The 15066-nt window shown below is 40.1% G+C and overlaps 1 protein-coding gene across 7 annotated transcripts in view; it reads left to right on the top strand.

The window, feature by feature from the left end:
* The window catches only part of IKZF4 (IKAROS family zinc finger 4), a 70494-nt gene extending 55658 nt beyond the window's left edge, over window positions 1–14836 (top strand). For all 7 annotated transcript variants that reach the window (XM_068267613.1, XM_068267617.1, XM_068267614.1 and 4 more), the window contains one exon: window positions 2361–14836. In XM_068267613.1, the coding sequence (XP_068123714.1) occupies window positions 2361–3064 (704 nt within the window). In that variant the 3' untranslated portion in view covers window positions 3065–14836. The remainder of the gene's footprint in view (window positions 1–2360) is intronic.
* Window positions 14837–15066: the final 230 nt, after the last annotated feature.

Here is a 15066-nt window from a genome sequence, read left to right on the forward strand (position 1 = left end):
GATCGGCGAACCCCGGGCCTCTGATTGGCTGGGGTGCGCCGTCCTCTAATAGGCTGATGCCTATGAGAGGCGGAACAGGACGGATCGCCGTCCTGTTCCAAATCAGATGACGGAGGGGAGGGAAGGAGGGAGAGCTTCATAGAGGCTTGAGCAAATAAAAATAAACAAAGTGCCGCAGCGATCGGACCCCTCCGGCATGTTCCCTTGGGGAAGCGGGAAAAAAATTATGATATAATGAATTGGTTGTGTTGTACAGCTAAGAAATAAAGCATTAGGAGCAGAGACAGAAGTCTAATATTTATTTCCAGTACAAGAAGAGTTAAACTCCAGTTGTTACCTATGCAAATAGCCATTGAGCTGTGCGACTTTGAAAGTGGTGGAGAGCTCTGACTTCTGATTAGGTTATCTCAGCTGTATTGTGTTTTTCTTTTGCAGAAAACAGTTCAGGACAGATCAACAGTTCACTGCCTGTTGTGCAAAAACTTTTAGAACGCTGATTAATGTGTAAACTGCAAGTATTAGAGAATGATGCAGTGTTATAAAAAAAAAAAGCTTTATAACTGAAAATAAAAATAAGAATATTTTTTTTTGCTAACAATGTTCTAGTAATTTACCGTACTACACAACCAAGTCATTATATCATAATTATTTTTTTTTTGCTTCAGTGTCTCTTTAATCAATTCACTTTTTCTCCTAAGTTTTCTCCACGGGGATATTTTCACACCTTATCATTAAAATGCCTTTAGAGGCACCAGCGAGCAAGAAAATATTCCGAATAATTTTGAGCACTTTTTCAAATATTTTTTGGTGTTTTTTTCAGTTGCATAGTGCTGAAAAGTTATTTTAAACAGAAGATGATAAATGATCTCCTAGGAGAAACTTAGGAGAAAAAGTGATATGAATGAGCACCCATGTGTGAATTTGAAGCCCCTGAACAAGATATGTCAAGCCAAAGGATGACTATCTTTTATTTTTAAAGCACCAGCATATTACACAGTGCTGTACATTTAATTAGGGGTGGGGATGGCAAACTAGCATAAATAACAAGTATAATCCATGATATAGTAGGAAAGGATCCTGTGCCCAGTCAAGCTTACAGGTGGAAGAATGACTCTGCTAATGTAGAGCTTTTTTTTTCCCCTCAAAAATCATATTTTATTGGTTTTATGCAGAATACAACAGTGTATTGCTTAATTAATGTATATCTTTTAAAAAGCCATGAGAATGCAAAAACCTTCCTGGATTGCAGATTTAAACTACTGCACCTGTGCATAGGCCCCATTGGTGCATATGGGTTGATAAACCACCTTGCCCGGTGTTACTGGCATTGCAGCTTTGAACTTCCTGCAAGATCATTAAGCTTCACTGTGGTCACATGACAGTAAGCCCTGGAGCTCTTGCAATGAGATGTGTAGGGGAGATGTGAAGATGACTGCCAGAACTGGGAGAGGTGACTATAGTTACAGGAACACTTCTAATGCGTACTCTGCAGCACATACTCTTCCAATGTGCGCCCTGCATGGGGGGCTGTGGAGTGACATTGGGGACAAGCTTATCGAGTCACACCTTTTGCCCATTTTTGGGACAGGTTCATCTGCCAGTTTACTTGCGTAGGAGAATATAGGGTAAGGGAGGGTGGGGGGTTAGGTGATTACCGGTAAGCAGCTTAAAACGCCTGCTTTATTATTTTTTATTTTAAATAAATAATCTGCAATATTTACATGAACACATAAAACCAGTTATTAGTACCTGTACGTAAATACTCACAATGACAAAATTTGTTCTCCTCACCAAGGTTTGAAATATCTTCCGTCTTGAAGGGGCTAAAACGTGTCCGTGAAGAAAGGTTCTAATGTACAGCTATCTGTTAAAGGGCTTTATTTCAATACTTAGCTTAATCCAAAGCCATTATCATGCATGTGGAACATTTCTTATCAGTGTAGAGCATGCCTTAATTCATCACAGTATGGAGTGCTTTTAATATTAGAAAAGGCCTTTCATATGTTATACACTAATGAATGTTAGCTTCTGTTTTTATGTTGATGATTTATCCTAATTGATATCACTTACAGCATTACTTTTGCTGAATACATTTCTTTTTTCATGTGTGCTTGGCTATAAGACCAATGACTGACTGGCAATTGGGATGATCATTCTGAGGATGCTATGTGGAATTCTGAATGTTGAATCCATATTGCAAAAAAATACATTAAAATCAGTATTCTGAAGTAATGGCTGTTGCAAATACTAAGTGAAAGGGATCAGAGACCATTTTCATGCTGCTCATTTAGGAAGTATGTGGCTTCTTCAGAATGAACAGCACTTCCAATCTACTACGTATTTTATTTTTATCTCTTCAGGGGAGAAGCAGATGCGGCTGAGCCTGGCTGATCTTCCATATGACATGAATTCTAGCTTTGAGAAGGATATGGACATGCTTCCACATCATCCTCTTGATCCCGCTTATGGGAATGCTTTAGCTTTTGTTGGAGGTCCTATGCGCCTGCCACCTACAAACTGCATCTCAGAAATGACCCCTGTTATTAGTTCGGTGTACACCCAACTCCAGACTGTGTCAGGTAGGCCAGAGATGCCTGGCAATCGTGAAGCAGCAGAGGGCCATGAAGACATACCAGACGCAACACACGGTCATTACAGAGGTCGGACTGAGCAAGGGGCTTCTCCTACTAATGGCTGTCAGGACTCTGCAACAGACACAGAAAGCAACCATGAGGAGAAGAGCTCTCAGGCCACCAGCAGCAGGCAGAGCCCTGCCTATGCCAAAGAGGACCAGAGACTACCTGAACCTGGCGTGATAAATCCATCACGGCCTGGGCCTGGCACAGCCAAAGAAACATTGCGGGTACTGGGAGAAGATGGTGAGCCAGTCAAAGTATTTAAGTGTGAACATTGCCGGGTGCTGTTCCTAGATCATGTCATGTTCACTATACACATGGGATGCCATGGCTTCAGAGACCCTTTTGAGTGCAATATATGTGGCTATCACAGTCAGGACCGATATGAGTTTTCATCCCATATTGTGAGAGGTGAACATAAGGTTTAACAGTGGGACTGGAGTGACTTGAGGCAACCACGTTTCCCCTCACAAGAAAAGCCCAGAGGTTTAGTCACAACAGCTGGACGACGCAGAATTCAGCCACTATGACAAGTTTTTATCTGTTTCTTTGTTTTCTATGTTTTGCGAATTGATGGAACACAAAAGCTGTAAGCACCTTTATTATTATTATTTTTTTGTTTTACTTTTTATCATCTAACTTAACACTACTGCAATTTATTTATGATATGAAAGTATTTTTGATCTCGGTGACTTTGATATAATACCCACATAGTATCACAGTGAAGGCGTTATATGTGTGCGTAAGAGGCACAGTTAAAATGCTTGTGTACTGGGCAGCAAGGCACTACTAGACATTAATCAGAAGAAGATGAACTCGACGATTGGCTTATTAGAAACAGTAGTATCGTTTTTCTCCTGGCTCTCAAAGGATTGAGGTTCCTGCGATAAAACACTAATTCACCCATCTCCCCTTTTTTATGGCACTTATTCCACCAACCTGTAAATCTGTAGTCTCTGTGTAGCTGGAATACTTCTTAAGAAGGTCACTAACCATACAATTCTCCAAACATTTGCATAATCGATCACAAAGGATCATTCAGGACCGCTAACAGACAGAAATCTCCTAACCAATCCGATCGGATTAATGGAAATGGAAAAATCTGATAGATCCTGTCAATCAGATCGGACTGGGTAGGAGATGGTAATCCCAAACAATCGTTTGCGATCGATCATGATCAATGATTGGTGACAAATAATTGTTCAGAGGATTGTATCGCTAGTGGCCACGTTTAGGCTTTATGTGGTTTTAAATGGCACAGTGGGAAAACCATTGTATACAGCTGCGAAATGGCAAACCCCAGATTATTTCCATCTAAATATCTGCGCCTAATTTTGTTCTTGAATTTTGTAAAGAATTTTGACGCCTTGCTGCTTTTTTGTGGTACTTTTTTAGTATGACAGGAATCAATGCTAAGCTGTGTAGTTCTGCCACCGGTACGTTCCTTGTAAGGCAGAAGGGCTAGAAACATGGAGTGGTGGATACAGAATAACTAAAAATGAGGGCGGTACTTAGTCAGACTAGTACAGCCCTCCATTATCCTCTGTTGCCTTGACGATGAAAGCAGCCAGCATTGATGGCTGTGGGCTTCACTTCCATTTGCCTCAGTTTTATGCTTCTGTCATTTTTTTGTTGTTGGTCCGCTAGGTACAAGTGAGCTACATTTCTTCCTAGCTCATACACAGTATTCCTGTAGATAAGGTTGCCTTCCTTTATTTATGTTTATTTTTATGTTACGGTCTCCTGATTTCAGAGTCCAGTGGCTTCCTGACTGCCTAATAGTCTTAGTGACACTAAACTATCTTAGCCTCCCTCTAGGGTGGCACTGGACAAGAGCAGCACCTTAAAAAGACTTTTTGGTATTTGTGAATGAGAGAATTTACCATTAAGCCAGAGTTCTCCTGTCCATCTTGTTGTCTTTATTGATCTTTGCACTGACTGAAAATCTCTTGAAAGTAGTTTCTAATTGAATGAAAATTATTAATCTAGTAATTTGCTTACCCAGGTATATTTTTCTTTCTCCCTCATGTTTGGCACAACAAGGTGATCATTTTGTCTGCTTCTATACTTTCCTTTTCTATTTCTAATTTCCAGAATATGTGTAATTACTTTTATATATGGTGTTACTATAGATCTGCCATGCACCCAACCACTTTAGTTTTGCACATAAATACTGTATTTACTCGACTATAAGTCTAGAAATTTAGGACAGATTCACTAAATAAAAGCATAGGGGTCGACTTATACACGAGTCACGAGCAACACTGAGCACACCGAGTAATGTGTGTACTAATAGTGACATTCCCATTTTTAGCAATTTGCCCTGTGGTAAGTGACACTTTCTTGATAAAGGAAGTGCCAAGAAAACACAGATCTGAAAGTTGTTATTGCTTGCACTTAAGGGGCAAGAGGGGTTAATGGCTGCAATACTTAAAGCAGTGAAGTCCTTAACCCCTCCTGGTCCCCAAGTGCAGTCATTGACTTTGCTGGGTAGACTTATACTTGAGTCAATACAAATTCCAGTTTAAGAGAGTCAAATATTGGAGTCTATTTATACATGATGTCGACTTATAATCGAGTATACATGGTAACTGTTCTGTCCAATAATGCAAACAGCTGTGTGGAAATTTTAGTAAGGTTACCCATAGACACTAGATGGCAGTACTATGGGGATTGATTAGGCATATTGTAAAATTATATACTTTTGTGCCTTGAGTGATGCTGGCCAGCAGCTCATTTTCCATTCCCTCTTCTGTGCAATGAGCTGAACTTAAACTCCTTATCTAGTGAATGTGGAAGAACACCAGGGGTATCGCCGAATTGAGGTAAACCAGTTCTGCATTGCACATTGATTAACGCAGAATTTTTGAATGTCTTTGAGAGCTGAAGTGGATAGTATGCAACACACACTGCCGAACAGTTTGTTTAACACGCAATGTAAACAGATTTGCTTTAAAAGGATGAATAAATAGAGGTCACAAATCAAAAATCCCTGCAAATTTGTGCAAATCTAGAATTAGGCCATGTTGTGTGCCAGATCATTGAACAAATGATGCCAACCACCGCTATTGTTCGATTGTTATTCCCACAGCTGTTCCTCACGCCCCTCATCCTCCCCTCCCCCCTTTCTCTATAGAACAGAAGAAGCAGAGTGTCTGTACAGTATTCATTCCTAAAACTGTCATCCAAAATGATCACTAGCAATTCTTGGTAATTAAATGACTTATTCAGCCCTTAAAACCCAGATGCCTGTAGCACTAACAAGTTTACAGTGGATGTTAAGGAAATTGTTTCCCATACAGTAGTTATGTTTACTTTAATCCTATTTTTATTTAAATTAACAAGATAAGTAGCTGTTCATTGGTTATTTGTACTTATCCTATTATTATTGGTTATTCGAGAAGAAGTCTTTTAGAACAGTTCCTAAATTTAAAGTACCACTGGCAGGCCACCAATTCCTAGCATTAAAACGGTTGAAATTCAAACCACATAATCTGTTGCTGCTGCAAGGAATCGGTGCTCTGCTAGAATTGCAGCCATTGTGCTCAAGATGCTCATCTCAGACCTGAGATTAAATACAGGAGTAAAGTGCACATTGCCAGATACTTTCTTGTTTGTTTTTGAACACAGGTGGTGACATTTCAAGAAACTGATCATTAATGAAATGCTACAACCCCTCCTAACGCAAAGCTTATTTGTGCCTAGAGCTCTTCTTCTTGGGTCATTGGTGCCTCTTGAACAATCTAAAATTTGCACTAGAAATTTTCAAAACAAATAAGTTCCTGTAAAGATTCAATTGGAACTCTTTACTGATCTAGATGATATCTTATCATTCCTACAGTTCTAATAAGGTCCAAGAGATTCCTAGGCAATACATATGTTATGGCCAAAGCCAGATGTGAAGCCAATTCCCAAATTTGCCTGCCAATGTGGGAAGTGGCTAAGAGATATGGCCAAGGTCCCACGTGAGAGAATACATTGTACCTTGGCTATCGAGATGACAAAAAGCATTTTCTTCCGAATGTGTGACCTGCAGGCCAATGCCTAACCTTCACCTCTCTAGTGCCTAACACTAATCCCCACTCTCCTCTGCCTTACACTAACTTCCCCTGTCCTGTGCCTAACATTAACCTCCCCATTAACCTCCCCCCTCCTCTGCCTAACCCTAACCTTCCCACCTCTCCAGATTCTCTCATGTCCAAGAAAGTGACACATCAACAGGTAAATGGTGAAATGGCAGAAAAGCCATATTGCACATTGGCTGGCCAATGTTGGACTTTGGACGGTGCTGTTACAACTAAATTGGCCATTTTGAGAAAAAGTCATACTTAATCTGAAGTGTCGTGTCATTTTATATAGAATGTATTGCTTAGTAGCTGGGCTTCCTTGTACACCTTTTCGTGTATTTCATCTGGTTGTCTCATGATTCAGAAGTTTCCAGGCAGCATTAAAATAAACATCACAAATTCTTAAGTATACTGCCTCCAGTAGCTAGAGGCCATTTGTGGGATTAGCCAGAACTTGGTCTGTCACCACTATCGGCCTCACTAGGGCACTTTGGAGATTCCATTTTCATGGACACTGTCTGGACACAAAAAATGTGTTAAAGTGTACCGGCATTTTACCACTCCCCCCAAAACTATCAGTGTGTTAATTTTCGGGCCCATTTCCACTTGGGGGGCAATGTGATTGAAGGTGGCTGGAAGAATGCTGCATGCAGCGTCCATGTTAGAGCAGCCTACCTCAGCCATGTATGTGTGGATTGCCTGCCTGCAGTTTTTTTTACACATCGGAAATGCAGTGTGGCAGCAGCAAAATACTTGGATTAATCACCTTATAATTACTGATGGCCTGATCAGTTCTGCTAACCACCCATGTAGTCTGGGCCTTAGAGTGAGGCTGTATGCCATCTAGCATTGCCACCCTCTCACCTTTTGAAAGATAAGGCTGCAGATATCGTTGTACTATTGGTTTCTATAGGGCAAGAAAGCCAGAACTGACCATACTGGGGTCTCTACACTGGGCCAAAGGCTGGCTTGTAGTCATGTGGGAAGAGGGCATAGCTTGGAGGCCGCCCGATGCCCTCTGTATTGTCACATTCTTGTATTGTAGCCTCTATTCCAACAGAGCTGCTGGTTTATGGTCAGGTGGGACTGAAGCAGCATGGCTACAGTCCTTGCAATAGAGTTTCCACAGGGACATTTACACAATCTTAAATATATGTTAAAGCTACCTGTGCTTCATTTCTCAAAATGGGTGTAGCCTAACCTATAATTGACACTGTGGTTAAAAAATGTTTTGCTTTAGGACCCTTATGGTGGCCACACGCCATACAATTGTCCTGTAATCTGACTGTACAATTGTTATACAATCTTACCAACATCCATGTAGTATAATATCACTTGGTGATTGATTGTACAGCCAGATTGCGTGAAAATTGTATGGTGTGTGGCCACCTTTAATCCAATGTCTGTCAGTTGCACGATATTTAAAGTACTTTTTTGAGCTTCATAATGCTATTCTGAGCATTTTTTTTTATAGTGCCGTATGTATTTTCCACCAGGCTGCTCTTTGGCATGTTTCTGAAAGCCAGTCATGCCATAATTGTCATTTTATTTTGCTGAACATGAAAAGCACTTTTTATCCCTTAATGATCATAGAAATGTGAAAAGCGAAATAAGCACTGCAACGAATTGCACATGTTGCTCATTTTCTGAGCACAACACTAATGCTACTAAAATTGTGTAATAATTAAAATGCAAATAACCAAAAGCACTTCAGCATTAGTCCAATCCTTTTCCACTTGTAACTTTATTTCAGTTTTGTGTTTTAACAAAGGAGTTCTTTATATACAGCTTCCTCATTTTAAGATATGTGGTCTTAGTTTATATCTCCAGCGACTAAAGAATTTTTTAAGAAAATGGTGCGTACAACAGGCTATCCCTCTAAAGGAAGGTTCATACCTTTCACCAGGAAAATTCCTGGGCTTCAAACCAAAGGCAATTTTTAGTAAACCTAACAGTTTCAGGATCCATACATGTTCTGTTCTTTCAATTAGAATTATTGTATTTATAACATTTGATTCTTTGGGGGAAACTTCTCAACAAAGGTGCAGCGAGACACTGTTGTGTTCTGGAGAGAGAGCCTTTTTGTTCTATGTATGTCTCCTTTTTTTGTTGGAAAATTTGAATGTTTTGTATACTGATGTCATCCAAAAGGCTACAATTAACAGAAATAACAAATCCTTTGAAAATTGATGAAAAGGTTTACTCTGTGCCTTTCTTGTTGAATCTCTTCCACTTTCCTTAAAGTGAACTAGTGAAATCCTAAATCTGAGCTCTGTCATTGCTGACTTTTCAAAATAAAATAAAAGTTTTTCTTCTCCTGGCTGTAATTACATGGTTCACCCCTCACAGAAGCTGCAAGCAGTGTCTGTGCAAGCTGAACCCACAACAGCAATTCACAAAGGCATTCAAGCGCCTACCGCAAACACCGCAAATGGTTATTTATATAGCACCATCATCTTCTGTGGCGCTGTACAGAGTAAGCAGCATTACACAAAGTATCATTCATTCAATGGAGAAATAGGTAATCTGCTTTGTTAGTGCCTGTTAAAAAAGTGACTTACAATTGTCTTAACATCTCTCCAACCACCCCCCCCCCCCCCATGCAAAATGTAAACTAAAAATGGTTACCTTATATGTAATGCATCAGAAATCTGCACTGGAGAAATGCCTTACCCTCTTGTGGGAAAAAACGTGGTATTATTGAAGTAATAACACAGTCCAACAGATGATATAAAGAAGTCCATTAAGTGTTACTGGATTGGAAATTGAGTAGGTGTAAAATTTGTAATATTTGCGGCTTGTTTAATTTACTTTATATGATGATTTGTTTAATGACCCCTAAGGTTTTTGGCTGGGCAGCTCTCTGACAAGTTCCCTGGAAATTAGATACTTAGGCCTCGATTCATAAAGCATTACCTCATGCGGTAATGCTGAAAACAGCAGACTTTACCGACCACTTAGCAAAATGTCAATTCATAAAGGCTGTTACCGTATGAAAAGCTGACATTACCGACCAGGGAGATAAATTACCGACTTGGCTGCAGTTACCGACAACACATGTCAGTAAATTGTCAGCAAATGTCAATTCATAAAGCCTTCAACAAGCGGTAAGCCTGGCGGTAGTTACCGACACCTCTGGTGAGGTCTTAACAAGTTACTGACAGCTCTGACAGCTCTGATTAATGCAAAGTGCAGAGATCCGAAAGTCTGTTTGATTCATCTGTGGAGAGAGCCAGTGAGCCGTCTGTGTGAATCATTTAAGCAGGCAGGGAAAGACTGTGTGACTCATCTGTCTGAATCATCAGTGGAAAGAGCCGGCTGTGTGAGTAATTTTTGCAGGCAGGGAAAGACTGTGTGACTCATCTGTCTGAGTCATCAGTGGGAGAGCCAGAGAGAGCCGTCTGTGTGATTCATTTCTGCAGGGCAAAGAGGGAATCGGGACACTGCTCTACTCTACCGCTCAATGGGCTGCGGTAATTTACCGACCTCCAAGGGCAGCTGGGGAAATCTTTATGAATTAGCACACAGACCGGGAAAATACCGAGTGCGGTATTTTCCCGACAAGATTTTTGTTATCGCACTGCTGTTTATGAATCGAGGCCTTAGTGTGTGACTGGCCGCTCCCTGTGACAATAAAATGGGTGAGTTCTATCTTGGTAATGCTGATCCAGAGTAACAGACCAATATCAACAGCAAAAAAATGCTATTTTTATTTATCTTTCAAAACAGATTGCAAAAATGCAGAAAGGGTTTTTCTTTTCTTTTTTATATTTTTATAAAAATAAGTTTAAATACATTCATTACCTTTAAAGGAAAGTTGTTCTTTAAAGGACAGCTATCAAAGAGAACTTTGACACAAACTTCACTATGGAAATGTACAGCATTTTTAATAAAAAAAATTGTTTTAAAACCTGTTTAATATTTTTTTATTTTTTTTTTTAACTGAAATATGCTGTACCCGTATGTAACTAATAGCGTCGGATCAGTAAGCCAACCTAACGCATACATATGAATTGGCCGCTGGGAGACTTGGGCGCAGCATACAGCCAGTATATGGCTTATCCTGCTGCTGCACAAGTTCCCGGCGGCATTAAATACTATTCCCCCTCTAGGTCCACGTAGATAGTTGGCAATAATGTAATTCGGCTTCCAGCTGTTCCTGGAAGATTGCAGTGTTTTAAAAGCAACTTTAGCTCCGTCTTCTGACAGCGCCGAAGTTACTGACTGTGCGCCGCTATAGCCGTAATTCCTATTACGGCTTATGGTGGTGCCGGCTGTGCCCAAATTTACTGCACTGTAATCACAGCGCTCAAACCGAACTTCCCAGGGGACACCTCCCTGTGAAGCACTGTGCAGCATAATCTATCTACTTGTCACATGCTGTGACACTTGAAAAGTTTGGCATAGGAAAGCCAACCACTTTCACTCCTACTGTGCCCAAAATGACGTAATGCACCAGTCTGAGGAAAATACTGCTTTCTATTAACGCCCATTAAGTCACCATTTACATTTAGTCAAAGCACCTCCCACATCTGTTGGCTCTGATCTACACAATGGCAAAGTGTCTCTTTATAAGTGTCAGTACGTGGTGGGATAGATTAGGTGGAAGATAGTAGTGCATCGAGAAAATTGCTTGTTACATTGGGGTAGAAAATTTTTCAGTTACTAAAGACATAAAAAAAATATAAAACACAAGTCATTAAGTCAATTATTCTTTACTAAAAATACTGTACAGGTAATCCCCGACTTATAAACGACCCGCTGATACGAACGGCATGGATTCTGTGTTTCCATGGGAACAAGTAAAAAAAAAAATGTTTTCAAATAGGACTTGTAATTTTTAAGAAAATGGATTTTAAAAAATTCTAAGAAAAAATGGCGTTTAAACTTGTATAAGCAGGTACAGAGGGCCAGGGGGGCACTGGAGGTACAGGGCACAGAGATGGCACAGTGTTTCGACTTAAGAACAGATTCATGTTAACAACGAACCTACAGTCCCTATCTCATCCGTACTTGTAAAAAATGTTTTTATTGATTGTTGTCCTTTAATGTTGAAGCTCTGTTTTTAGTGGGTTTACGTTTTAGACACAAATGTCTGTATATTGCTTTTGTAAGTTTTCCATACTGACTTCTCTTTTGTCATTGCTGCATGTAAGAAGCATAACTTACAGTTTAAAGCAACCAATTGAAATATTAATAGCTGTATATCTGTTTTACCAATCTTCCATTGATGCAGACTGCTTGTTTTGATTTTGTAAAGAGAAAGTTGCTTCATTTAATATTCTGTTAATGAAGCAGGACCTGAAGGTGGCCATTCCAACAAACACTGCCTGTGATTTTCTTAGAAGACTTTTTGTAAAGCACAGTTGGGTATAAGTACAGTAACATGTTATGCAGTCAGTAAATTATCCAACTATTTTCAAGAGAAGTAATTTATAACACATGCACTGCAGTCCTGAGGATAGAATAGAGGATCTGCTTTAGACAGTTCAGGTAGCAACCAGATCTTTTTTGTGGCCCTCTCCACCACCATCTAATTGTAGACCAATCAGGACACACTAATTGGACTGTGACAAGCGCTAGTACATTGCATGACCGTGGTCTCTCTTGTAGGGAAGCCGATGATTGGTCCTCTCCCTCACCATTGTGTGCAGCTGTGCAGGGGATTGCAGTAGACCAATTCAGATATATACTAGTTATAAATGAAATTACTTTTTAACGATTTCAAAACTGAATTATTGGCGTTTTTCCAGTTTCCCTAGAATTCAGCTTAAAACCTCTACCCACCTACCCAAAGTTAGCTTTACACAAGCCTCTCTCACAAATTAGAAGCCCTACATGAGCTTTCGCCCTTAACCTAATGTTAACCATTTAATCCGTGCTTGACACTAACCTAGCCTGGTAAGTAGTACAAAACCATGACTTTAACACTAACTTAATCCATTAGGTGGTGCAAAACACTAACTTCAATGCTGCCTTCGCTCTACACTCCTCTAACACTAACCTAATACGTGGGGCAGAACCCACACTTCACACTACCTTCACATTGCACTCATTACCCGATAAGGGGTGCAAAACCCTAAGGGCCTGTTTCCACTACACGCAGATTGGATGCAGAAAAACTGACTCCAATGAATGCCTATGGGCCTGTTCCCACTAAACGCGATTTTTCTGATGCAGATTTTACCATAGGCATTCATTGGAGTCAGTTTTTCTGCATCCGATCTGCGTGTAGTGGAAACAGGCCCTAACTTAATATTATACCTTCAGCTTACCCTTCCCTAACTCTAGCCTAAATCTAAATTCTTAAGACAGGTCTACCTTGGAGTGCAGGAGTAGAAGTTCAGGGGGAGCGAGATGTTTCAACTGTGTATATATCTGTCTTGTTGAGTCAGCATGATTGATAGTGATGGGTAATTTTTGCAGTAGGGAAACCGTAGAAAAAAAACTGACTGAAATACAGCTTGAATAATAGCTGGAATACTAATTTAACGGTCTGTGTATGTAATGGTTGGGATACTCTTCTAGAGGTTGCCTTTAGTTAAAGTGTCACAAGAATATTATTTTCTAGAGATCTACACAGAATCTGTTAAGACAACAACAAAGAAAATCTAATAAATGTGCAACAACTCGTTAAACTGGAGTTTGCATAAAGCAAATCAGATTCAGAAACTGATTGTTTTTTGATAAATGTCAGTTGGAAGTCCCTTTCCTTTTACCATTCAAGTGTATCCCCCTCACCCGTACCCCTTTTTTTTTTTTGTCGACTTCACAAGTCTCTCCACTGTTAAGATGACTTCTCAAGTCTTCCCGTGTTTAGATGACTTTGCAAGTCTCTCTCCTGCTTAGATGACTTTGCAAGTCTCTCTCCTGCTTAGATGACTTTGCAAGTCTCTCTCCTGCTTAGATGACTTTGCAAGTCTCTCTCCTGCTTAGATGACTTTGCAAGTCTCTCCCCTGCTTAGATGACTTTGCAAGCCTCTCTCCTGCTTAGATGACTTTGCAAGTCTCTCTCCTGCTTAGATGACTTTGCAAGTCTCTCCCCTGCTTAGATGACTTTGCAAGTCTCTCCCCTGCTTAGATGACTTTGCAAGTCTCTCCCCTGCTTAGATGACTTTGCAAGTCTCTCCCCTGCTTAGATGACTTTGCAAGTCTCTCCCCTGCTTAGATGACTTTGCAAGTCTCTCCCCTGCTTAGATGACTTTGCAAGTCTCTCCCCTGCTTAGATGACTTTGCAAGCCTCTCCCCTGCTTAGATGTTTTCACCATTCTCTCCCATCTAGATGACTTCAGAAATCTCTCCCCTGTTTAGATGACTATACTGATCACAAAAAAAGCCCAAAAGTCAAGCTTGTTAAAGGTTCTAAGAAAGTTTAGATTCTAAAAAAATTCTGTCTTGGCTGTGCTGCCTTCTGGGAGAGAAGGCATGGTCTAGCTAAGAATCACTATCCTTCCTATCCACACACCTGGACAGGCTGTCGTCCCACACCTTTACCCCTCATTGCAATGAATGCAGAAGGATGATTCTTCTAGTACTCTGTGGGAGACAGTGCATGGTTCTGTGTGGCAGGTTTTTGGGAGAATATCCAAGGGAGGCTTCCAAGCTTCATGAAACTAGAAGCTGTACAAGTGGTCATGTTTCCTTATTAGACTTGGCGCATTACATCATTTTGGACACAGTAGGACTGGGCACACAAGCATTCTCAACACACATTTTTGTATTGATTATCTTAGCACACTGGGCCTGGTGCCCATCACTGACATTTTGTTATAGCGATGACTTTTTTCTGAGGCGCCTGATATGTGGTTGTTGTATAAGGGCTGTAACATCAACAACTGAAAGTTTTCATATCTGATTATTCAGCGTTCCATCATTTTCCTTCTTAGATAAATCAAATAAAACCTTTTAAAAGTTAAGTTGCTATCATTTTAGCACATGTGCAATATTTGCAATGTACTAAGTTTTATCCAACCACTAATTTCAGATTTGAGTTGCCCCTTTTTGTTTTTGTTTTGTGAGGTTTACCTTAAATAAACAAGTTGCTGCAAAGCCTTTTTTGTATCTGTAACATAGTGTAAGTAAAAATTTGTGTAATGGAAATACTGTATGTTTTGTATTGTTCTGGCTGAAGATCTGTTCTAAATAAAACATTAATAATTTATTAGGTCCCATGTCTTTCCATGTTCATATGACCTTCCTTGCGCGGAATCCATGAGAATAAAGGCTGCAACGTATCACTGTCAAACATTCCCACTCTAATATAGGTCACTGAGTACTTTTTGAATATAATTTTGCCTTCTTAAACCAAAGTATTTGCAATAATTCAGCTTTTAAGTGAACCCGAGCCAAAGCTCTGTTTTAGA

This window comes from Hyperolius riggenbachi, chromosome 2, assembly GCF_040937935.1.
Source record: "Hyperolius riggenbachi isolate aHypRig1 chromosome 2, aHypRig1.pri, whole genome shotgun sequence".
Classification (NCBI taxonomy): domain Eukaryota; kingdom Metazoa; phylum Chordata; class Amphibia; order Anura; family Hyperoliidae; genus Hyperolius; species Hyperolius riggenbachi.